The 27,374-nt window shown below is 40.9% G+C and overlaps 1 protein-coding gene across 4 annotated transcripts in view; it reads right to left on the bottom strand.

Moving 5' to 3' along the window:
- Window positions 1–354: 354 nt before the first annotated feature.
- FAM149A (family with sequence similarity 149 member A) overlaps window positions 355–27,374 on the bottom strand; it is a 348,769-nt gene continuing 321,749 nt past the window's right edge. Inside the window, exons 12-14 of one of the 4 annotated variants that reach the window (XM_069200098.1) lie at window positions 24,911–25,039; window positions 24,745–24,823; window positions 355–9,397 (exon numbers count right to left, since the gene is read on the bottom strand). In XM_069200098.1, coding sequence (XP_069056199.1) covers window positions 9,324–9,397; window positions 24,745–24,823; window positions 24,911–25,039 — 282 coding nt within the window. In that variant the 3' untranslated portion in view covers window positions 355–9,323. The remainder of the gene's footprint in view (window positions 9,398–24,744; window positions 24,824–24,910; window positions 25,040–27,374) is intronic. The other 3 variants (XM_069200105.1, XM_069200080.1, XM_069200089.1) reach the window with 3 other exon arrangements.

Below are 27,374 nucleotides of genomic sequence, written 5' to 3'. Positions count from 1 at the left end.
TCTTCACATACAAAATTCTGTTCTATGTGATGAAAAAAAGTTAGAAAAATAGATATAAAATGTTTGATAAACCTAAAACTGTAGACTTTGTTGGAGGTTGACATAAAGTTGGGGCTAAAGGCATTAGGCAGGGAAACTGTGTCAATCACAGGTTGGCCTGTGGTATACATGGAGCTTCAGTGACGAGGACTGGGAGTTGAAAATATTTACTTCCATTGTAAATCAGCCCTAGCCAAGGGGACAACACAATGGTCCTGAAGTTTCTATTAGTTCTTGACATGGAAGACGAGAAATTTCGTAACATTTTCGGAGAACATATTTTGATATTCTTGCATCCAATCTGTCACATCATTCACTTCTAAAATGTATTTAACAGTTTATTTACAATTCTGCAAAGAAACATCAGGTTCCAATTCTGTACACAAGCTGCGCAGAATGACTAAACTATTGAATCCTTAAGATCGTTTAATTTGTTCAACTCACATAATACAAAGTATAAGCAGTCTGAAATCTGAGTAACAAAAATAATTTGGCAAGAAGCGTAAAATGGACAGTCTGAAAAAGAGAATACATATCACAAAACCGTGAGCAATAAAGCATACACTTCATGTTGGCCATTGCAGCATGGAAAGTGACGTTCCTGAACTCCCAGCACGGCTATATATAAATGAAATCCATACTGTACTTATTTATTTCAGCATATGTTTTATCCAAAAGCAGTACATATAAAGAATAATTTACCATGACTACAATATGTTTTAGTTTTCCGGGGTACTGGGCATGTTTAATTTTAAACGTTCAACTCTATCATAATATCGTTTACCTCTAGTCCATGCACTGCTTAAAATAAAGCCTTATGTTTTACTGTGATTACCACATCTAGATGCAACATCTTTTAAACTTAGCCCATAATAGGAAAGAAGAGGTAGGGTCCATGCCATCCAAATATGCTTATAGCTTTTGTGTAAATGTTTTCTGCTGAACTCTACAGTTGGAGCGATAAAGAGGATGTTTAATATGCAGGTTCGCTGATCAACAATCCACACAACAAAAATGCATGTGTTTAGGAGTAAACAATGATTTACAGATCGCTACATAATAGATGTAGGTGTGCCGGGCTATCAAATAGTCATGAAGTCATCCTTTTGGAAATATTAAAGGATGGACAGAAAGTGTGCATTGATTGAGCTGCTGCTTGAATGATAATGCTTGAAGTAAAAAGGATATGGAATGAGCTTGTTTAGTGGCACATGGTCACTTTTTCTAATATTGCATGAATAAATATGCACCTTAAAGCAAGTCCAAATTGAGAACTTTCTAGTAAATGATTTAATGAAAACAAGTGTTGACCTTGAGAATTCCAAATACTCGTGGTCTTTGTACATCTCACTACCAAAGCGTTGAACCTCCTAATTCAGTGTTAAACAGGGTTCACTTTTAATATATTTATCCGCATGTATCCTTTCTCATCCTTTGTTCCAAATTAAGTTAATTTGGTCTCAGCCTAGACTGCTCCAACAAAACTTAGTTTTCGTCCAGGAAAACAAACGAATTATTTTTGCAAGCTAATTATTATTATAAAATTGAGCGCAATGCATCAGTCTTTGTACAACACTATTTGAATTTTGTATGCTATAAAATGTACAATAAAATATAAATAACATAAATTAAACAAATATACACACAATTATACACACTGGTATATACACTTCCATTTGAAATCATTCATTAGAGAGATGCACTGAATTAAAATATAGCCCTGGAACACCAAGAACATTTTGATATAACATAACTCTCTATATCTCCTCTTATTAAGTGCATATGTTCAACATTTCTGAAGAGAGCCATATAATGATACAAATAATGGTATTCCCTAGGCAAGATGGGACTAGCGTAGCTCTGAAAGGGCAGATGAATGGCAAATCTTCAGGCAAACCGTGTGTTATGTAAATTAGTCCTATCAACATTAATTTTATGTCAATTTACCACAGGAAAATATCCCATATATATTCCTCTACCTACATTGGACGTCACTGACTTGCATCATTGCCTCGAAAATAGAGGCCACAGCTTTCATTAGACTAATCATCTGAAACGTGAACCACTTAAAATGTGTATCCTTTAGACAAACCCACATCTTTAGAGAGGGGTTGCAAACTTAACCTCATTAAGATAACCGTATGTTGTTTGTATTTCAGAGAAAGAGACATCTGTAAAAAAATGATACATTGAATTATTTATATAGCCACTGAAGACTAAACCATATCCTACATGGCAAATGAAAAATGTCCCATTACAAAAACTAGTTATACAAAAAACAATATTTTGATGCAACTGTAACATCTTAAATGTGGCTATTTTAAATGTAACATCTTATCACACCTTCAACAGCTGTTTTAGCTCCAACCAAACTACAATAAATCTTTAGGTTTCTGGTCTTCTTCATATGTTTTACAGCTCTGTGCTACTTACTTCAGACCTCATTCTATGCCTGTATCCTGTGCTAAACTGTACAATGCATTTTATGCTTTACCCAATAGCCTCGTCTAGTAGCCTTTCACACATTTTAGTTATTGGACATGAGCTGCAAAATTCGGAGAACACAAACTATATGGAGTACATAAAATAAGTATCCAAAAGTTCTCAAAACAGTTTCAAATAACTGCACTTTACGAGAAATCGATGATCTCATCGAGGGAGTGGCACACAATTCTATTCCCAGATAACTCCAGGCCAACAAATCCTATAAAAGAGAAAACAAAAGTAGCTTTGCTGTTTGGGAAAAAGAAAAGATACAAATTTAAAGTTCCCTGGACCACTAAATCCATCACCCCATGTAATGTGACACTTACTCTCATAAGCAGCAATTAAACTTTTCTCCAGACACAAAAGGAATCTCATGTGTTGCTTGAACCTAAGACACTTTGCACTAACCATTATGCCCAGTTAGATGCTGTATTATGATGGACACCCAGAATCTGCTCAGGAAACATGACCTAGGGCCTGATTTAAATATTGGCGGGTGGGATACTCCCTCACAACGGTGATGGATCTCCCATCCGCCAAATTCAAAATCCATTCTTTCCTATAGGATTTAGATTTCGGCGGGCGGGATATCCATCACCGTTGTCACGGAGTAACTTACCTGCCGATATCTAAATCAGGCCCCAAGTGATTTCAATGCATTTCATCATGCAGGAGCCCCATTTCCTCACCCAACACCTTTCTTAGATAATAAGCTAATTACTCCCAGGTTTCAAACATTAGAAGCATCTTTTAAACGCCCTACCCAGCTTAAACCCACATCTCTACACCTGAGAAGTAGCACAGGGGGAGGCACATGTAGTGCAAGTTTGTTAAGTAGAAGGACAGCATAAATGACAAGCGTGCCAAAGCTCTGATCACATCATGGAGAGACTGACTTCTTTAATCAAGAAGATCACTCACTGGATAAGAGGAGTTCGGAAGTCCCATTGTTTAATCCACTCGGAGGGTAATTCTGATTACATTAAGTTGACCTGCAAATCTTCCTTTCTTCTAAATGTTCTTTTCTTGCTCGATGCCTGCACATCTCTTTCCTGAAATTCAAAAATTCAATTCCAGCACCAAATACTACTAAGAGACCCTGAGCTACATCAGGCATGTTTCTAAGTGACTGGCTGGTGACAGCAGTTGATAAAAATTTAAGAGGATTCACAAGCGTAGTGCCAAATTTAAGTTAGGAGAGTATTCCAGTTAGTGTTACACTGCTTCCAACTTTCTACTTGTCCCTTCGGAAATGGCCCCAACATGTCTTTTTTCTCAGGGAGATCCAAATAGTACCACTCCACTAGGCACAACCCTCCAACAACACCCATACAGGGAGACTTGATAAAGGGCACCCCAGAAGCTAACAACCTAGAAGAATTATCATGGAACATATGAGACTACAGAGCAACATGCCACAAGATTGGTGTGCATTCATTGATTAAGCAGACATTATCATGTTTTAGCAAACATGGGACATAGATCCACACTATAGGCAAGGTTTCAAAACTTTCTCCATACCAGCTGTGGTATTTTGGGCTTGGGCTAGCTATATGGGTCGGTAGCTTATTTGGAGGCCAGGCAAAGCAGTTAAACATCAATTCACCCAACATATTAGGGTTAGAATTTTCATCACAGTATGGTAAAAAAAAACTCTCAATGTCTAATGTTTATAGTAGAAGCACTACAAAGTCTCCTGAATCGCAGGTCATATAATTATTGACAGAGTGTATTATGATGGCTGATGAGACTACTGCTGTTATACATGGGAGAGATTTTAATGTATGCTTTGTGCCCTCAACGTTTATAAGGGACATAGCCTGCACTGCCGACCAACAATGGGATATTCCACACTTGCAAGGACCTTCCATTCCTTTCAGGTGTATGGCTGCCCTACTACTGGTATATCTGTCACTAACTTTTCACTTGAGACCATGTTATGGTTGCACAGCATTGGATCTGACTCTGAAACCTACTTTTAGAATGAACACGTATTCTTGTAACATTGATTACATTCTGCTAGACTTGTACTCATGGTCAGATTTTATTGATCCACAGCCACATAATCCCACGTAGTATATGAGGGATTGTAGAGGAGCTATGTCCTTCTTGATTAAAACCATTAAAAGTGGTACTTCATCTGAAATACCGACTTCCAGAGCAAAACACAATGAGGTCCATAAAGGGCAAAAATACCTGGGACTGATCCATCAGTACGGGAAGGGGGGCATTCTGGATTCTGTTCGGGCTGGGAACCAGGCAGCTTTTTGGTATACATGGTGGAAAGACTAACATGATAACACCTGAGTCCAACATGTTACCTAAGGACTAGGTCACTCTCTTTCAATCACAGTAAGGGAAATGCTGCCAATGTAGCATATAGAGCATTAGACATAGAGGCGTCCACCGAATTAGACAACAAATCCGTAGGGGACATTATTGCACTCTCCCCTTCCCCCCTCCCTGGGAAGTCTTTCCTTTGAATTAAAAACAGAGCCATTTGTGGGAAGAAGGAAGGAAAGGCCCCAGACCCAGATCCCTGGGGAATTATAGTAATCAGAGCCAGATATCTGGGCACCCTATTTAAATCAAAGTGCCAATACCATCACAGTAGGTGCACCGATTCCACAACGTGGAGCGAAGCAGAGGCCATCCCTATTTTTAAGAAGGGCCTAAGATCTGGCCTATCCAATTACCATCCAATAAGGCTTATAGAGATCGGCCAGAAAATATTTTGAAAACACATTTTGGACAAGTTGATGTCCTGGGTGGAGGATAATACAATATGATCCCAGTTTCAGGCTGGTTATGTGGTAAAACGAGCAAGATCGACCATGTTTTCAGTTTCCAGTTACTAATTTGGAAAGTGGTGAATATAAACAGGGGCTAGCTCTATGTAGCATTCCTTTATTTAAAGGCCACCTTCTATATGGTTCCAAGAGCTAGACTGAAGTATTTTAAGAGATGCTGGGCTGCCACCAACCTTGCTGGACATCATAGTGTGCTTGCACACAGATAATTATGCACAAATTAGATGGGGTGCTAAGGGGAAAACAATTGATCAACTAACGGTCGATAAAGGGGCCAGCCAAGGCTGTGTCCTTGCCCCCACCTTATTCTTGGTAAATGGGTGTGTAGATTTTCTCATGGGTTGTGAAACTAACTCTTTAGTACTAGGCACCACAAAAATACCCAGCTTTAGAAAGCCCTTTGGATTGGAGGGAGTAAAACTGGAGAGGGAATCCGACTTCGATTTCCTGGACATCTGTCTCTCAGTTAGCAATACATGGACCAGCCAAATACCAAAGAGCACACTTCTGCTTTACCATAGGGCGGCAGCCACACTAAGCTTTGCAAAGAACAGCTCTTTTCACCCAGTACCTCCTCTTATGGAAATTTGGAGAGCCCAAGCTGTGGCTAGTGCAGTATACTACTCTGGACTTTGGGGTCACAGTAACCTAGGGCCATGGGGGGCTGCTGAGAATAAATTCATGAGGGCCGCACTAAAACGTCTGCAAAGTACCTCATTAATGTTTTGTAAAATTTGATCTGGCCAGGCAACCAATAACGTCTAAAATTCTGCTTAAAACAATCTTGATTTGGGTGTGAATATGACTAAATGATGAGCCAGAACCCTACAGAACAGGGCTCAAGGATAGCCTAGGCAATCAAGGTTCAGTGGCAGTCCCCTAGTTGAAATATGTTATACAGACTCTATTCAACCTTGGCCTGCCAAACCTGTGGAAATATCCTGCACCGATTACTAACTCCTCTACTAAAGTGGTGAAGCTGATTTTTCTGGGAAAATGAAAGGAGGGAAACAACTCAATCAGAGCGTCATGGTAGAATGACTGTTCGTTCTTTAAAAATAAAGCTTTTAGCAATGTTTGAGACCCTCCTTGATGAAACTGATCCCCATTCACTAGATCTTACATAAGATTCAGGATGGGAACAATACCCTTTGCAACCTTCACCAGTAAATGGAGGCATTCTTCTGAGGGTTGTGTCCTTTGTCATGTGTGCAGGAAGGCAGATGAGTCAGAGGAACATCTTGTGTTCTTCTGTCATGCGTACAAGAGACAAGACAGGTGTTGGATCATGCCGCTAAATCCATGAGGGGATTCTGCATAACTAACATTTTAGAAGTTAACTGAATGAAAGGTTAAACATGAGGTAGATACTCATTCAAATGTAATTCATATTGCATGGGAGCACTGTTGCAAAACAGAATAAAAACACTACTACAAAAGAAATTGGAAATATATATGTGATAAAATGCACAGCTTTATAAGGTAACTCACCAAATGTTTGGTAAGCACACAGGGGTAAAGTATATGTTCTTAATACCATTTTTGCTGCCCTCTAAATTCAAAGTAACACAGTGTCTTGCCATTCCTATCCTACATACCAGGGAACAGTCCCCAAACGTAGTGTGATATGGAGACCTTCAAACTAGTCTGCAATACATTTTTGTATTGAGGGCCAATGGTAAGTTTCTGTAGATACATGCTTTTGGACACCTGTTGCAATTCTTTATTAAGACTAAACATCCCTGGAAATTAAGATGTGCAGCCCTTTGAGGGGTTCATGAGGCAATGTCAGTCACAAAACTGGAGATGAGAGACTGAATTTCATCAATTTGTGGACTGCTAAACATTTGTTATAAATTGTTCCTGATTGAATATGTCATAACCTATACAAATTCGGAGTCTAATCATCAAATTTCTAATCACTTAGAGACTCATTTTTCATTATCTATGTTATGTCTTCTCATTCTATGATTATACTGGATACTGACCGTCTAACTCCCTTCCTAATGTCTACATGTTTGATAACCTGGCCTTAGCAATTGTCTGCTTATGTTTAAGAAATTACGCTGACTATAGCTCAGTAATGCTGTGCGTTAGCATATGCTTGTTGTTCTGTCTCTGGAGTGTGATATCTGGAGCGAATGCATTATCTCAGTCAATCACCAAGTTATCATAGTGAAGATAGTATATGCCGCAATGTATGTGTTTTCTCTTTGGTATATCAGAGTTTTAGGAAAGTGAAACCTATTTATGAAACAGGATGAATCCATTGAATGTTACCTCGTTTCCATTACTTCTGTGTTCGGGACACATATTTTAAGATTTTCTTTATGATTTTAATGATCCAAAAGTATCTCTTTTCCAAGGTGTGTAATGTTATGAGCTTTGCGCATCCTCAGTCATGCCTCACTCTCCACGATCTGGAATCGAGGTAACCTCTTTGTCATAAGATGAGGGTTGCAATTTACGGGTAACATATGCTACCCCACTTGGTGATGCCTGGATGCCCTTTGGACCGCTTTAGATAATGTGACTACTTATCTTTTAAAAATAAATCTGCACTTTGTTGTAAATGTTGGCATTGTCTGTTAGAAATCAATCTCTGTTAACATAGTGCAAGATTGTTAAAAAAAGGAAGTCATCGCCTATCATTAGCAACAAATGTCACTTCCTGTAGTTCATTGAGGAGTCTGAATACGTCCGATGTCATTTTCATTAACGTTAGAAACACAGAGTACCAGGCACGAAACAAAATAGTCGATCTTCTCTTCCTTTTGCCGAACCATGTATAAATACAAGCACACGTAAAAAAGCTACGGTATACGAGGGACTCAGGAAAAAACTGCTTAATGCAGCGGATCTCACTCTAATATATGTCATTTTTCCCTATTCTGAATCTGGCCTGTTTGGCAAAAGTGCCACAGAGGTTGGTTCTATGAATTCTACTACATAAACCGTGCAACACAGATAACTGCCATTGATATACAAAAATGTACTGCTTCTGTTTAATGAACGTGTAAAGCATTGTGACTGAGAAACAGGGCACCATATGGAGTTGCCCGCCATATTTGCCACAACCGCCTCACTCCTTTATCACGTTCACTTAAATTATCATGAACTTCCCAGCTAACCTGCAAATGTAAGAGCACCATAGGGATAATTTTACTTCAACACAGACCAACATCTGTGTCTCGGCCCACTATGTGGAAAGTGTGGGCAACAGCTAGCCCGAGCAGGCCATGACTGCAACGTCCCCAGCCACTTTTAAAGCACCCTCAAAAGCCCCACAAAATAACCGCACAATCTAGGGGGAACACTTTCTGTTGACTGGTCTCTAACAGTGGTGGTGTCTGAGTGCCTAAAAACAATTGCTAAGGGCTGCAAACGAATTTCAATAAGAAATGTGACACAGTGTCCAAGAATAAACATTTATCGGGTTTGTGTGGCCCCAAATGCCACCTTTCCAGGTTACTTCATGTCCTTCTGGCCCATGAATCCGAGAGAAAAAGGCACAAGAGCTGGGACCTGAATTACCTGCAAACACTAAAAGAAGGGTTTTGACTTCAGGCAACGAGCTCGTAATTGCTCATGAATATTGCATGGCATAATGAGGCGAGGGATCATACAACGTGAAGAACTAAGATAAACAATCCATAATTTTCGGAAACATTCAGCCAAATTGCACTCCTCGCTGGAACGAAGTAAAGGAATACATTCTTGCTGTCATCCTTTGGTGCCATCGCCTGAAGTTTTCCCCACTGAAATTCAATGTGGGTGATCTGGACAAAATAAGTGCTGTTTCGCGATTACAGTTTTTTCCGTTTTTAGCATATAGATTCCGATGCCACTGAAAAGGAAATCTGTTGGCAAACAGTATGACTGATGCATTTCACCAGACGTATTGTTCACATCTCACACCTGTGCTTGGTCAACAGGGTGCCGCCTTCCTGCAAGTGAGTTAAATATCCACATGCCTTCTTGTTTGTATTAGGAGGCCACCTGGTACCGTCTTCTAGTTGCAGGCTGGTTCCTCTGGAAGGATTTGGGCTGATATTGTGTACCTAAAAGCACAATACATTCCATGAGAAAAAATAACATACATTACACCATGCATAAGTACTCAACCACCAACAATATAAGCATCTCTCGGTTCACAAGAAGTTGAAGACCCAGGACAGTATTAGACATTGGGCCCATTGTCCGTGTCTGCACTGCTATGTTTTCTCAGTTGTGTGTGCCCCGCGCAGACATGGACAGAGCGCCTGATTATGGAGAGTCTGTGCAGTCTCTAGAACTGCTACGAAGTTTGAAAGTTCACATCTGTGCAATGAAGAGTGGATCAATGAAACTTGGGGCTCCGGTTTTAGAAACCACAGATAGGTCTTAGCTGCTAGAGGACCAGGCAGCATTTTGAAAGGAGGGGCAAGGATACCACCAAAAAGTGGGTATAGCAAATGGCTAATGGAGCCACATTCATCCATCACCATTCTATCCTCCAAAGGTGGTGTACTTACTTAGTATCACCTCACAAGTGACACACAACAGTGCACCTCCTCGGGGCTTATTTGCCCTTGTTTCTCTAATAAGGAGCACAAAGGTAAAGACATTCCCTCATTTGTATGAGACAGCACACACATGCAAATGAGGAAATACCTGTGCACATTTTACATGGACGTGATCCATGTTATGGAAAAAGCCACAACTAGTGTCTGCAACCCCATCACTTACACCAGCATTCCCTGGGATGTAAAAATTGGGTGGAAGCACCCTTTCCATCCCAGGGGCACTATGGGCCAGATGTAGCAAAGGTTTTTTCCCATTTTGTGTCTATGGGAAAAAGTGTTCGTACATATGGCTCTATGTGTATTAGAACTCCTAGTACTTTGTTAGGTCAGCCCAGATAGTCGGATTTAGACTTAACTGCTTTGTGACCAAAAGCACCATAAAACCGTTTGTTATATGAGGTCAAAAAATAAATGAGGAAATCGTTTTTTTATTAAAATTTAATGTGGGCCCAACGTGACATGTTTGTTTCCTTAAGTAATATGTGGTTTAAAGGGCAATACTTTCAAAGTGTCTGGATGACTTAATATTTACACTCTTATACCCCATTTAAACAACATGTGAATCTTTACTTGCACATGTTTGTATTAATCAGCCAGATAGTCATGAACAAGTTACTTACTTTCGGTAACGCTCTTTCTTGTAGATATTATTTCTAATTGCAACTTCCTCACCTTTTGAATATTCCTCAGACGTTATACTGAATCCAGGAACATTGGAGCAGTACCTCTGCGCTCTGGTAGGTGGTGCCACGAGGTTCAAAACTGACGCTTTTCTGCTGTGGAAATGACATGTGGGGCCCTCACAGCCTCCACTCCTGTGTGCTGAAGTCAGTTGCATTTGAGGCTGTCTGCGGCCCCAGACGCAGAGCCCCAAGAGCAAAATGACTTTGTCCAGTGTGCAGATTCCTACACTTCTGATCTTATTAATGGATAGGGCCCAATTCACAGAACAGGGATGATGAGAAGGTTGATGACAAATCTATGGTTAGACAGTGTCAACCAGAAAGAGTGGTACCATAGACTTGTTCTTCAGATAGGGGTTTATAACCACAGATTCCTAACCTTTTGAATAGATACCAGAACAGTACCTTTTAGGAGGTGGGTCTGTGAATTGACTCAAACCAAGAATTTCTGCAAGGCCAAGTGGGCAAACTGCCCTTCTCCTCGAACCTGGCTGTCCAGACAGTAGTGCTTCATGAACGTATGGAGTGAAACCCATGTAGCCACCTGTCAGATGTCCCGGAGAGGAACTCTGGGTACCAATGCCATGGTAACAGCTTTGGAGCAGATGAAATGGGCTTGCAGACCTTCTGGAGTGCTCTTTGGAATGACCTTGTCTTTTTTCACCCCAATGAACCACAAAGAGCTGATAGTTTACCCTGTGTTCTTTGGTGTGATAAATATAAAGCTCAGCACTCCACTGGGGTCCAAGTAAAGAAGTCTCTCTTCCTCCTTAGAGGGGTGACACAGAGCACAGAAAGATGGCAGGGTGATAGTTTGACCAACATGGGATGGCATCACAACTTTTGGTAAGAAGGCTGCTTGCATCTGCAGAACCGGTGGGTCTGGAAAGAATGTGATTTACCACAGGATAACACAGAGAGCCTGAAGCTCGCCTGCCACTCTGAGGTGATATGGACAAGGAACTGAGTGAGAAGCCTCAAAGGACAGCTGTAAAGTGGCTCAAATGAAGTGCACATCCAATATGTGAGGACCTGTTTAAGTTCTTACTGACGCATGTGAAGGTGGGGGAGGAAACAAGTGTTGGAGGCCTTTCAAAAAGTACATCACAACCAGTTACTTAAATAATAATGGGTAGTTTGGTAACCCTAATAAGGCCAAAAGAGCGGAAGGGTGTCCCTTAACTGTGCCCAAAGCAAAGCCATGTCAGGCAAGAGAAACTAACAACAGAATGTCAGATAACTTGACCTGACCTGGATGGGGTCAATTTGGTGTGTGACACAGGCAACAAATTAAGTTTTCTTAATGACTGGCGTATACAGTTTTTGTTGAGGGATGCCTTGCTGCCAAGGTAACATCAACCATCATCAGAGGAAGCTCAAAGGTGTTCGACTGTTAAACTGTCAAAATGATGTTCTGAGTGCAGAACCCTGCCCTCTTGTTATCACAACAGGTCTATACGAAGGGACTGCCTGATCAGAAGATAGGTGCTCAAGCCCAGGAGTTCTGGATAGCATAGTCTCCGTGTCCAGTCTTTTCCTTTACTAGGGAGGAGTGTGTGGCTCCTGGGAACACTAGTAGGTACTCCCTGCCTGTGACTCACAGAGACAGCTTGAACTCAGAGACTGTCAAAGCGATAGACCAGAAGACGTAATTCAGTAGATGGTGCCAGGGTATAAATATGATATGAAGCTCACTGCGGAAGGTGGAAGGTGTGTGAAGAAGAGAGCACTAGAAGGCCTAAAAACTTGTGGAATAAAAGCACTGAAGGATTTTCCTCTTCAGACAACACAGGTGCTGCTGAGACCTGGAAACTACTTGCACATACTGAGAGTCAAGCATACATTTTGCTTGTGCAGGTTTTGCAGTTAACTACAGGGTTTTGATGGTGGTAGCTGCCTAAGTTGTATCTAAAGCATAGGTAATAGGGTTGGGACATAATAAACTGTTGACTGAATTGTTGTTGTTAGACCTGTCATGTATTGGCATGGTTTCCTCTTTCTTTTTGGCTTCTGACTTCCTCTTTTTGATCCTGTGCTGAATTTCGCTTTTTGTTGGCTTTAGGACTCTGTCAAAAAGAACAGATGATGGGAGGAATGCTGAGCAATGCAAACATTCACCCCAAGTCACAAAGATCTGAGTTTAATCCATTGTTTTTTTGCCCACCACACCACCCCAGTTTGGACCCAGACATATGTAAATCACTCTTGACCTTGTTCCCCTTGGGAACAGTCCAGTCCGAACTGCCAGGACAGGTCCTCCCTGAACCGGAATAAAGCATCCTGGGACTGGTTTTGGGGTATCACCTCTCATCAGCCAGGCTACCTTGAATCCGGTGGTGCAGTGAGCATGGGACCCACATCTCAGCACGCCCTTTCCACTTAGGGCAACAAAAGCAAAAAAGAACAGATAATGGATGGAATGCTAAACAATGCAAACATTCACCCCCAGTCACAAAGATCTGGGTTTAATCCATGGCTTTTTTGCCTACTGCACCACCCCAGTTTGGACCCAGACATATGTAAATCAGTCTTACCCTGTTCCCCATGGGAACAGTCCAGCCCGAATTGCCAGGCCAGGTCCTCCCTGGACTGAAATCAAGTTTCCTGGGAACTGTTTCGGGGTATCACCCCTCATCAGCCAGGCTAGCTTGAATCCTTGGGTGCAGTGTGCACAGGACCCACATCTCAGCATACCCTTCCACTTAGGGTTACAAAAGCAAAAAGAACAAATAATGGATGGAATGCTGAACAATGCAAACATTCACCCCCAGTCAGAAAGGTCCAGGTGTAATCCATCATTTTGTTCCCCACCATGCCACCCCAGTTTGGACCCAAGCTTGCCTACTTCAAAGGCAGAAATGAGTATAAGTATTGGACCACTGATACCACAACATTGGGACCCTTCTGGACTGAGGACATTCTGCCAGGAAGAAGAACTAGATGCTGTAGGAGGAACTGCTACTCTGCCTGTTGCTTTACTGTGCTGGCCTGCTGCTTGCTGCTTCTGTCGTGGAAGTGAAAAGACTGGACTTTGCTTTCTACATCCTTCTTCCAAAGGTTCTCCAAGGCCTTGGATTGAGCCTGCCTCCTGTTAGAAGTCTCAGGGACATCAAAGATTTCTGGGCTCCCTTGCTGAGAGACCTGCCTTGCCAAGTGTAGCCAAATCCAGTTCCTGGGCCCTTGGGAGTGAGTTCTGGAGTAACCAAGAAGAAGCCAAGTACATTGACTCCAGAGCGACTTTGGAACCAGCGCCTCTGTCCGACTCAGTGCCGTTGCCTGCACCAGAGCCATGGTCCCCGCTGAGTGCAATGACCGCGACTGATGTCACAGGCCCAATTCCACTGCAGCGCCTCCAAAGTCCCACGGAAGTGTGAGTCTTAAGTGCCGTGATACCCGACTCCACCCAGCACCTGTAGCCCTGTGGTGTGATTGCAACACTGTAAAGTTAATGCCTTGCGTCTTGACCTGCTGGATTCATTAACGCTACCGGATCGTAAGGAACCAATGCCTCACCACCGACACCACATCAATTCCCCTACAACTGTAAGGAACTGACGCTCACCTCCCCATTAGCATTAGGGAACTGACCCCACAACGGTTCCAGCGACGCCTCGCAGACTCGGTGCAATGTCTCTCCTTCCTCATCGTTTACAGGGGTACTCTGCCTGGGGTCCATGCGAATCCTTGATCGGCCTGCACTTCCTTGCGAGTGGTGTTGGATTGTTGGGAACGACTCAGTCAAAGATGTTGTGATAGCCCTAGTTGGAGCTATTGTGATTCTAAGTGCTTAACTGAGATTGAGGCCCTCATAATGAACACAGCGTTTTTCACCGCCGTGTTCAGGCCGGCGGTCATTCTAGTGACCGCCAGCCCCCCTGGCCCCCTGGCTTCCTGCCGGCCGCATAATAAACATTTTGCTGCAGCAGAATGCTTGGCCGGGACATTGACGGCGGCTCCAAATGGAGCCGCAGTCAATGCCTCTGTGAGGCAGGTGCAGCTGCACCCATCGCGCAGATCATTGCCCGTAAATCAGGCAGTGACCTGCGCAATGGGGCACTGCACAGGGGCCCCTGCACTGCCCATGCCAATTGCATGGGCAGTGCAGGGGCCCCCAGGGGGGGCCCCGGATCACCCCTTCTGCCAGCCTATCCCTGGCAGGGGAACCCACCAGGGAAAGGCTAGGGGCAGTAGGGATCATTATCCAGATAATGGTGCCTTCCGCCGTCAGGCTGCCTGTTGGACGCAGCCTGCCGGTGGGTGAGGGCCACCTAAGGCAACCCTCACACTGTTCATTATATGGCTGTTCAGCCTGCCATGCCGGGCTGAACTGCCATGTTCATAATGAGGGCTTTAATCTTTAAAATTTGTATCTTTGCTTATGTATTTTGGATTTTTATTATTTTGGTGTTGTTTTACTCAGATAAATAATGGCTTTTTTCTAAGCAGTTGTGGAGTACTTTTGCAGTGTTTTCACTGTGTTACTGTGTGTGTGTACAATTACTTTACATTGCCTGTGAGATAAGCCTGACTGGTTGTGCCAAGCTACCAAGGGGGTGAGTGGGGGTTATCTTAGCTGTGTGGTCCCCTTACCATGACTAGAGTAAGGGTCCCTACTTGGACAGTGTGCAAACCACTGCCAACTGCCAACTAGAGACCCCTTTTCTAACAATTGTAATTATGGCAGGTTACATTGTTACAGGTGATTTAATGTAATTTTATAGGGCTGGCTACTAGGTCATAGTTAGAATAGTCAGGGTTTAAATTGGTAGTACAATTGTAAACTGTACTCACAGAAAATATATATCTCAAAAATTATAAACCACATAAGAGAAAACAAAAGGCAGACTGCAAGGGCAATGAACAAATAAATCACCCTTGAATCAACAGTCCCAAAATATACTAGGTCTGGGATCAGCATAGTAATTGGCCATGTCCCAGACCATGTCTCAGCTTCTGGCTGAGACTTGGGAATTTAAAATAAGTTGATATTTTTGTTATTATATAGTAAATAGTTTTCCATTCAACAATTTTTGATCTGTATTGATAAAGTCAATAGTTTTAGATTGAAATATTCACATAAATATTTTAACAGCAAATGTTACAGGATACATTGAGTCAGTCACATTGTTTACTGGGAGAAACAGGTATGCACTATGCTCAGTTTAAAATTGAAGAGGCAGAATTACTTAAAATTGATTCAACACAGTGCAACAACCCCTGGAAACTGCCACTAGTACCCTAGGGTTTCCAGGTCTCAGCAGCACCTGTGTTGTCTGAAGAGCAAAATCCTCCAGCACTTTTATTCCACAAGATTTTAGGTCTTCTAGTGCTCTCTTCTTCATACACCTTTCACCTTCACCAATGAGCTCCATATCGTATTTATAGCCCAGCACCATCTACTGAACTATATCTTCTGGTCTATGCTTTGACAATCTCTGAGTTCGAGCTGCCTCTGTGAGTCGCTGGCAGGGGAGTCCCTGCTAGTGTTCCCAGGAGCCACACACTCCTCCATAGTAAAGGAATACATATGTTACAGTGCAGGTCACTGCTAGCCATAATGTCATAGGTCTGTTGATCGTTTTTTCCCAAAGGCTCAGCAGGGCATCTCTGGCACCTCTCTTGCAGCAGAACTGCACATTACCATCTGGGTTGTACTGGGAAGGTTGAGAGCGGATGCAGTGAAATCTTTAACACCCAATTTGATCTTTTATGTCTGTATTTCAGTCAGGGCACTGTGATTTTTGCAGGTACTTCATCGTATTGAGTCAGAAAATTATTTCAGACCTGAGGAAGTGGTGCCCTTCTTTGGAAACCTGTGATCTCCCATACAGTCATCAAAAAAATATCCTAAATAAGGCTACCTAAAGAATACATTTATCTCTGGATGACTTTTAAGATTCTACAATCTCACAACTGATTTACCACGTGGAGCCAGAGGACAGGCATTGCTTGTATGTGGAAAACACTTTTGTAAATGAGATCCACCTGTAATGAGGTGAATTGGTGGAAATATATTTCTGGTTGAGCATATCGACAAATATGGTGACCCATCTGTAATGGGTACTGGTTTACCATCAGCTGAATCCTTCCACTTTTGCCAGTACTAACCCATTTTGTAAAATACATCCATATGTTACTATTAAAAGTGTGAGTTTTGTTATATATTCCTTTATCATTAACTGGATAAAATTATTTGAGTTTTTTATAAATGGAAATGTGTAGTTACACAAATTTTACGTAAAAAAGGCTGGTTTATTAATGATACTGCTGCCCTCTTCAGCTGCTACAGGTACTGAATGATACAGCAAAGAAAATCATGTAGAGTAGTTACAGAACTATTAATAAGATTTGTCTACAGCAACAAACAAAAACACCATATTCTTGACGTTTACTGTACTACATACAGATCAAACCTTTCACAAATATACAGTTAAAACTGCATAACTACTTCCTTTCAAATATATATCTTTTGACTGTACTCTGTTTCTATCATGTAGATGTTTTTATTATAATTAGATAGTGCATCTCTGCAGTACACACAAACACCTTGTAAGCTAATCTAACTGGTAACTTAAATTCTAACCATCTTTTGCAACTTATAGGGGACAGAGTAAAAGGAACTTATCTGCATTCCAAGTTGAAAGCTATAAGTAATTAATCACGTAGCCTGCCTAATCAGTCATGGCTCACTCAACTATTCCCTTGTACCCCTGATTTATGGGGCCTAAGGAACTATCATCTGGCTGATACCTTCAAATTACAATCCATGGATGTTGGATAGTTCCTGTTCTTCTTGTTTTAAAGGATTGTTAAGGCACAGAAATAAGACTATATATACTGAATAATAATGAAAATAGACAATTTGTTACATGTTTAAGCGAGCGATCACACTTCTTCAATACTGCTATCAATGAATCCCAGAATACTCAATTTTAATTTTCATCTGAAAGCAAAGAAAAAGGCCCTCCATCAGCATCCCGATCATTTGGCTGACGAAGATCACGCTACAATATTAAAATACTTGACATTTCTTTCTAGTTAGTTAGTCGTACACAATATATTATATGGCATATAATATTGTTAAGGTTTTAGATCACAGGGAAGGCTTTGAGAGAATGAATCACATACAATATGCTAAGTTTGCCAATACATTCAAACACACACATTTCACTTTCCCAGAAACAATCATAATTTCATTCTACATATAATAGCTGGTATTTTTATCAGTACCTCTTTCGCATCCTTTAAAGCTGCTACACATATTTAAATCATCTCACTTCAAGGGTATTACATAGCACCAAATCATATTGCTTTGCCGTTTTGTTTTACCATTCATGGAATTGAAGGTTTCCAAAGAACTGCAGCAGAACCTGACCACTTTGTATAAATCATGACTGCTTAAAGCCATTGTCTTAAATCTCAGTCAATCACCACATTTCATGCACGTATACCTCTATCAAACTGGTAGACCTAACTATTATAATTGTGTACCGATTTCAAGATTCTATCTTTACAGTTATTTGGGCACTACAATCTTGGTTTTATACTAGTTAAATTCAGTTGTTTTCCTTTAAGGGTATGTTACTGCCTATATTAATATGTAGTGTAGGCCCAGGGAAGTTTGATCATGGAAGACACAGCTAGAAGCATGCAGCACTATTTGTTCCCTCTACGTTGAGAAAGACTAGCATTGTCAACAGGTTGTTCTATTTCAGCAAAGCTGCAATATACACTTGGAACTATAAAAATACCTTGTTACAACTTCTACATGATGACAGAACCAATATTTAGCCAAAAATGGCTTTAACTTAGCTATCTCCTGAAATTGCCTCTGCTTCAATAGAAGTCAATGTGGAAAATGCATTCCTCCAATCTTTTTTCAAAATATCCCATTTTCCTGTTCTAAAATATTGGCATGTCAGTACTTTGTAGAGGCATAACCTCTCCACATCCACCAGCAGTTAAAAGGTTGGCATAAGATAAAGCAGTTGAAAAGTGCTTTGTTCATTTACAACAGTATTTATTTTAGTATGACATCAACATATGCACACAAACCCAGAATTAATGTGTAAACACGCCTTCAATAAACATATTTTCAACCTAGGTAAATTCACCAGTCATGGTATATGAAGTAACTATAACTCCTGCTCTAAGATATCTATAACTTGAACCCCTGCCATGAACAATGTTGTCATCAATCATCTCATTTCAGATGTTGCAGTGATAATTGCGAAGCCTCTTCAGGGGATCTGTGACTGCTTAGAAAATGAACTAATATTAACAGATTATTAAAGTGAGTATAAATAAAGTGGCTAAATGTACAACTGAGCATTTTAAAACATACTGTAAATGTCATGGAATTTGAAACTGAAGGATAAAAATTAAATCAGTATCCGCTGATTGATTTCTGGGTGCAGTGCAGGTGCATCAAACAGAATTTAGTATGGACGGTGTGTGGCTTCAATGGAATTTAGAAAAGCTCCAGCCTTCATACTAAAATGTTTATTTTTTATTTTATTTGTTTGCAAATTGAATGAAATGTGTTAACATTTGTGTATGTGTTTGATGGCATGCTTGTTTCTGTGTTTTTTGTATATTTCTTGCTGTTCAAATCATTGACAATGTTTAAGCTGGGGTCCCTGGCTTCCAGTAATGACTCAGTTGGGGGATCCCCAGATTCCTATAATTATTCAGTGGGGGTCCCCTGGTTCCAGTAATGATAAGGTGGGGGTCCACAGAAGTCAAAAGGTTGGGAACCACTGGCATAGAGCATGCCATGAGTACTGTAATATAGGAGGTAATTAGCAGTGCATGGCAAGGGAGCGAGTTATATTTTCTTTAGAACATGAGGTCTAGTTACTTGAGATAACTGTAACTGGTAAATTTCAGTGGTTTTACTCTGTTTGAATACTATCCTTTAACTGACATTTTCACATAACTATAATGTCTCTTTAACCTTTAGATTTTTCAGTGAATTTCTAAGGTTTTTTTAATATAAAGTTACATATTTTTACAATTCCTAATTATAACTTCACTTTAATCTTTGTTTTTTTCAGTGACATGATTGTTTGGTATTGACATAAAAAGCCAAGCCCTGAGACCAACCCCTGCCGGCTTGCACGGCTGGCAATGTGATATTACAGTATAGAGGGTGTCATTTTAAGTATGGCAGATCTACTGACTTTGTCAAGGGGTAGGAACAGCAAAATATAAAGAGTGGGCCTACTGGCTTTATGAAGGGGTCAGCATATCAACATATATAAAGCAGACCTACTGTCTTTGTCACACAGTCACCAATAATTATAATCAAATGTATATTTTCTAACTTCACACATTCCAGCGTTTAATAAACATGAATGTCATAGTTGTTAATAAAGCAATATTGAAAAAATAAAAAACTATCAACATGTCTTTGAGTTTTTCTTTTAAACATTTTCAGATTAAAAAATGCAGCTATTAAACCAACCTCAAGAGGTCCCCACAATCCAGCTGAATATAATACAGCACTAGCTTGATGTACTTTAAAAAATATGGTAAGCAATCCTGGAGTTTTGGATTTAATGAACTAAGAGACAAAGTGTGTTTTTTAATGTTGCTGGGGAGCTGCTCCGCTTCCAGCAGCCCCCATAACATAAAATAAATGCTTGGTGGTACCTCTGCCCGTTCTAAGGCCAATATGATCCAAAATATAAAGAAAAAATCCTTGCAGGGAATTATGTAGCATACCTTGTCTGGAGCAGTAATTATAAATGTGCAGCTTATGCTGCTTATTTATTAATCCTTTTATTTTTTAAACTTTTTCAAAAATGTATTATTTTTTGGGGACCCACACCTTTTTTTATTCTTGGGGGTTGGGGAACCCCAAGGACCTTGTGGCCTGTAATGTATTAGTGGAGGAGCTCAGAAGGTTCACATTCGTACTAGAGCAGCGGTCTCTGTGATACTTATTGCTTTGACTTTCTCAGTCCTGATGAGGCCTTTAAATTACATTGGTTGAAACGTGTCGATCTTCAATGGAACGAGTCAGAGGGAGTAAAAATATCCGTAGATTAGACTAACAGTAGGAGGCACTAAACAGCTTTTTACCTAGTGCTCCTGTGCTGACAGGACTACCTTCAGGTGCATTATAGGTCAGATGTGTTGGGATAACCACCATATAATTAAAAGAAGCATTAAGAAGCACTAACGATCAGACTGTGGATGTATCCCGCTGTATTTGAAATAGATTTGGTGATTATGCGAAAGAGATGGATCTCATAATAGTCTAAATTCTAATAACTGGAGGTTTCGAGTTCCTATAACTTTCAATATATAATGTTTTAAACAATTGGTGGTTATTTGGTCAGAGTTTTTCAATATGATTGCGTTGAAGTGGGATCAATACAGTAGTGGAGGAATTGTACAATATATTAATCTGTTAGGATTAAGTGTGACCTAGTGATAACTGACAGTTTCACTGAGTTTTGTATTATGATGTGTTGATGTTTCGGTTGAACATAAGCGTACGTCCTCTTGTATAATTTTGAGTATACTTCTCCTGTGGGCTTCCAGCTATTTCATTTGTTAGTTTAAGTGCCATTTAAAAATCCTTGCTTGCTAGTGGTCAGCCCTCCCTCTTTGTCCCACCGTCTTCTCTGTGGGACCAGGATCCAACTACTGTATGGTTACGCTTAGTCCTGTGTATCTGGACTGCAGGAGACTTTTTTTTACTTAGTTTCCTGCTCGTGTTCAGGGAAGCTTCCCGTTTCATTTGCAGAGCTTTCTTGCCCTGAGTTTAGCTTAGCTGTAAACAAGGCTATAAATCAGGTTGTTATCTTGGTCACATTTGATCTTTGTGGGCTCTCCACGCCCTATCTCAGCTGCCAGGCTCCTGCTGATTCTTGGCTTGGATTTTCTTTACCAAGTGTACCTGCCTGCGATCCCGGAGCTGATAGTAAAGACAGAGGATCGCTTGTTTATTGAATTACTTGTTGAGTTAATTACTTGTTTTAACTTTGCAAATGTACTGGAGGCTTTAGATGAGTACCAGATACATTACACAAGGATATATTCATTTTTGGAGGCATGGAAGATTAGGTGATGTTGAGCAGATGCTGTGACTCGAACACGGTTCCTCGATTCCAAAGTCGGCAGCTCTAGTTGTTGCTCCACACCTTCTTCCTGTTGTACATTCTGCATCATTTGTCTTTACTTAAACTTCATTCTGCATCAGCTGTCTTTGTCATGCTGGTCACACATTTACTACCCTAAGCTCTGCTATTCGGGTATTGGGCACATCAACTTTCCAGAAATAGGCCCCGTTTAAAGTAAGTTATGATTATACATTTTTTTACTGTAGCCCGCCACTGCAAGGGTGTCTATATTGATTTTTCGCTATCATTCTCACCCTCTGCATTTTTTAATTAGTCAGTAATATATCTTCATATCCACATCAAACATTCAGTGACATTTCACAATTTATTTACAGAACAATTTAGGTAATTTGTGTACTAATTAAAGCATTTTAACCAGAAACTGTTCATTTGTGAACAATAATAGTGTGAAGTTAATCAAGTATTGTGTTTCATGTGAAATAGTAGCTGAACTTATGACATCATCTACATCTAAATCTAACAGTTCTGTGCAGTAAGCCTTACTAAGCCTCAATGTATATGTCCCTGTGTCCCCCACAAAAAGGACAAGGAGTGCACTTTCAAAACAGCAAGCCCCTGTAGGAGTCTGATAAGATTAATTGCTCTCAGATGTGTCTTGTTTCCACATGCTGAACCGTCACCTAGTTTATGGCAGCCAGTAGCATACATAATTATTCAAAATGTTTTCCTCTTTTCAAATCACATGAAACATGTAACATATAAATAATATTGCTAGTAGGACAGGATCATGGGCCGTCGTGACTGGACACTGGTGTAAAGAGTAATTTAAGTTGATGGGGTTGCACTTCAACCAATATGCTAAAAATATTGGGTCTGAAATTCCTCTATGGCAGCTGAAGGACAGTTATCTCATGATACAGAGCAATCCACATACAATTTGTTTTAAAAATGTTTTTGCTCTAGAGATTTTTTAGCTTGGCAATCGGAGCAAGTCATTAATTCACTTCCAATGACGGCTTAATATTTAAATCAATAGTCAAAGTCCATTTTACAGCCTAAAAATGCTACAAATGTCAAGCGTAGGGACACTGGAATCAATTACATCAAACGTCTTCAGAGATGGATTAACATTAAAATCGCCCATGTAAAACACTGAACCTCAATGCATTTGCAAAAAAGATATTGTGGTTTTGGCAGACCTTAGCATCTGTGTTCATTGTCCAGTGGTAACACCAAGTGAAAAACTGAAGCACTGTACTGTGACAGCACCCGAAACTGTATTAGAGATGGATTCGACACAAAAAAACTTGCAATAAACGCCCTAATTATCAACTCTCCATATAAATTTAACCACTTGACGATAGCCAAGAATACTGAGGTACAGGGAAATGTGAAAAAATGTAGATCGCCTGTATTTATTTATAAATGGAAGTGTCAGACATACTACCTTCATTTTAATCGCTCAGCAATGTTTAAAGTAATAGCTATGGTTAAAACAACAATAGGTATATTTGATTTTGGTATAAAGGAAGTATGTCAAATGCATTTTTGGCAGCTTTCTCTGTGTGTTTTTCACCCAAATTCATTAATGACCTTTCTTTAGATAGCTCGAGTTTCCACTTTACATTTTAATAAAAACACTATCCTTGTGCCTGCTAAAACGCATTTGCAAAAGGCCTGTCAACACACAGTGCCGCCATGTGCCACATGACAGCAGCAGTTTTCACAAGGACACCCAGTGAACTGCCAATATCACACAGTGAACACAGGGTGAGCTGGAAACCTTTGCATGTAGTAGGTTTCTAATACATTTCTGAAGGATCCAAAGAGTTAGGTTCCTGTTTTTAACCTCCCCAAACATGGGGAGGCTGTTTTTTTTTCAGTGACAAGCACATACACCCACCCACTGGCCACTCTACCTGTCTACTGCTATGTCCAGGGACTGACACACTCTAACCCCTGCCTACTCTCCTGGCCATGCCACCCCCACACAAGATCCTATCTCCTTTCTGAAAGTGAAAATCTGGTAGGTGCTGTATACCCAATGTTTCCATTGGCAGCATTTACTTTGCCGATCCACATGAGTGAAGCTAGTGTGCCTCGTGCAATAGTGCTAATGGGCAGTGAAATGCAAGACCCATTGCACTGTAAATGCTTGTTCCATCTGCTATCCGTTTTATATGTCGCATATCATGTGAAAAGTATTACACCATTCCCTAGATGACAGATCCGCCAATAAGAAGACCTGTCTCGCAACCAGAAGCCATATGTAGATGAAGATGAGTCCCTGCCCAGTAAATCCTGAACTTAGAGCAGATCCAGTCTGCTACCCAGAGAGGATTATGAGGTAAAGAAACTGAAGGCAAATGTACTTATCAAAAAGCAGTATCCTGGCAATTTTATTAGCATCTTGGCATGATATGGTAGCCCTAAAAGCTCACTAATCAGCACTTTAGCATATGGAGTTGCCAATCAGTCCTTGTGATATAATGAGAATAAACAACTATGAGATGTCCTGCTGTTTAGTGTGATGGGGTGTCACTCTGATGCTGTAATCACAAAGACAAAGAGTGTGATTAAAAAAAAAAATCTACTTACTTTTTCAATTTATTGAGATAAGCTGTCTAATGCAATTGAATTCACACTACACTCTGAAACACTTTTACATATTTGTGACTTTGTGACTGAAGGACTGAATAAATTAAACACTTTCTAGACCTATTTTTTCTTGTACAAACACATTTGGTAATTATAGCTTGGGAACAATTGAAGGCAATAGGCAAGATTTGCATTAAAGCTTCATGCCTCATGAATTCCACCTATTAATTTTGAATGTGCAAGATTTGTGACACTCGCTTCAGTTGTTATCACACAAACTCTGTGGGGTTCCTTTGTTACATTTTGAGCCAGTTATTCCAAGATATCTCTTTGGTCCTGAGTAGAGTAGATGTAATTCAACATAACTTCTACTTTTATATTAGCTATCCTCTAAAGATGATCCAGGAATACCATTTGCAGTTTGTGAGTCAAATTGTTATTATTATAGATCATTTATAGTTATATTTACCTGTTAAAAAACCTGGACCTGTCCAAGTATGGTTGACAAAATCCATGGGAGTAAATGATCGTCTACGAGGAGTATCTGACTGTATAAAACAGAAATAAATAAGATATTGTCATTGCCTCCGTATTCAAATCTGCACAATTCATACTTATGAGGTGAAATAACCCACCCGAAAGGTGTGAGTTGTGTTGGGCCTTGAAAATGGCTCCACTGGAACAGTTCTTTCTCTAACAGGCCGCCGTCCAGTGCTATCTGGCACTGCACTGGATACTCGGCTGTTCAGATATCGTCCTCTCTGCTGCAGGGAGACAAATTCAAGAAATAATCTGAGATTAACATTAGCTGAAACAAAAAAGTGTGAACTTCTTGTGTGTGAGCACTTATGGTGACACGTTCTCTAGGTACTCCAGGTATATTTGAGAGAAAAGAGTAGGTCATAACTTATTTGTTCTTTTTTATCCATATGTCTAAGGAGCAATTATACATTACAATCAGCAATAGTGTCACTAAACACTCATACCAAATTGCACAAACTTCCAGTCAGGCATCTCTCCAGGGGCAACCAAATTCTCTCTGTCAGTCACAACTCTCACAAACTGATTTCTTTGTAGTTATATGCCAAGTCTATACCCATTTTCCACCTCTTTAAGCTAGGGATCCAGCTACTATCACCTTCTTAGGTAATTTCCCTTATAGCCCAAATCAGTCCTTGGTTATACTGAACCTTTCTAGATTTAGGCAAGCACATCTCACCTTCTATCTCAAGGACAGAAATTCCAATATTTAGAGTTAATGGCACTAACAAAATAGATAAGAGATCTGAATTAAAATAATTTGGCATCACAAATTAGTGAAATTACAAAGCAAACTCATATGTGTCGAGGAATCTGAATTCCTTAATATGGCATTGAATACAGGGTGTGTCAGAGATCAGCTCCATTATGAACAACGTAGACGTGTGGTACACCTGATGCAGTATTTTAACTTGAACACATTTTAGTGTAGATAGGATTGGCACTTGTTTGGGATGAAGGAGGGCATTGTCGCTGTGAGCATCTACCAAGGCTCCAAAGTCCTCCAAACACGTCACTGTCAAGGACAGGAGGGCTTTGGGTAGGTTGAGTATAAATAGACCTGTAGATCTTGAACACTGCACTAAGGAGCAAAATGTCCATCAGTATACTGGTTTCCAATTGGAAGGCACCCTATGCACGCCCCCTTCCCCCACAAACACCAGACAACATCCCAGTGGCAACAGGAGAACCGTGGACTCCAGTACACAAAAGAAAAATTGGTTCCTCTCACTCTGGTGTGATGTTAAAAGAGTTAAAAAACTGTGACCATTTAGTATTCTTCCCCTGGCACCACTACACCTGCTACACCATTGATAACTACACCCCTACTCTAATCCGAGAGAGTGTGCTAGACTCTCAGTTACCAATGGAACTTAAACCAATCAACTTCAAAGGCCACTAGCACTTAGGAATGGACTGGAGGAACACTATTAGTATTTAAAACACAACTGTTAGCCTAACTGCAAATTAGGCTACAATTTACAGCATATAACAAGCACTGGAAAAGCCAATAGGTCTCGCCCATACAAGAGTTTTGGCTAAACAATGTGTTTTTGCCATGTTTTTCACCAGTGTGGCTACTGTTCCGCATAGCTAAAAGTTGGTGGCGTGGAGTGTCATACAGTGTAGTAGGAGAAGTAGCATTGTAGAGTGGATTTGTTGGAGTACAGTGTCGTAGGAGGAGTAGAGTGTGGTAGCGTTGAGTAGAGGGGAGAAGAGTTGATTGGCATAGGGTGGAGTGGGTTGGAGTGCATTAAGGTAGTGGGCTGGATTGGATGGGAGTAGAGTGGGTTGGACTGGAATGGGGTAGAGTGGGGTGGATTTTGTGGACTGGGATGGATTGAAATGGGATGTTTGGAATGGGTGTATTGGACTGGAATGGGCTGGATTTGCAGTGGGGTAGATTAGATAAGATTGGGGTCGGTGGATTGAGCTGGAGTGATAGGACTGGGGAGGGGTGGATTGGAGTGGGGTGGTCTCGAGTGGGGTGAATTGAAGTGGAGTGGGGTGGGGTGGATTAGATTAAAATGGAGTGTAGTGGATTTATTGGATTGGAGTGTGGTGGGTTGGAGTTATTGGATCAAGTGCGGTGGATTGGACTGGAGTGGGGTGGATTCGACTAGAGTGGTTTGGACTGGATTGAATGGGGTGTATTGGACTGGAGTGGCGTGGACTGGATCGGAGTGAGGTGAGGTGTAATGAACTGGAGTGGGGTGGATTGAATTGGGGTAGAGTGGGGTGGTTTGGAGGAAAATGGATTAGAGTGCATGGGGCAGAATGGATTGGAGTGGGGTGGACTGGAGTTAGATGGACTGGATGGGGTGGATAGGATAGGAGTGGGGTGGGATGGATTGGATTGGGGTGGGTCGGATTACAGTAGACTGGATTGGAGTGGGATGCATTGGATTGGAGTGGGGTGTATTAGATGGGGTGGACTTCAGTGGAGTGGGGTGGGCTGGATTTAAGTGGGGTCGAAGGGATTTGAGTGGACTGGATCTGAGTGGAGTGGATTGTGGTGGATTGGAGTGGAGTGAAGTGAGGTGGATTGGAGTGGGATAG

This window comes from Pleurodeles waltl, chromosome 1_2 (assembly GCF_031143425.1).
Source record: "Pleurodeles waltl isolate 20211129_DDA chromosome 1_2, aPleWal1.hap1.20221129, whole genome shotgun sequence".
Taxonomy (NCBI): domain Eukaryota; kingdom Metazoa; phylum Chordata; class Amphibia; order Caudata; family Salamandridae; genus Pleurodeles; species Pleurodeles waltl.
This window is presented reverse-complemented; position numbering and strand designations above follow the sequence as displayed.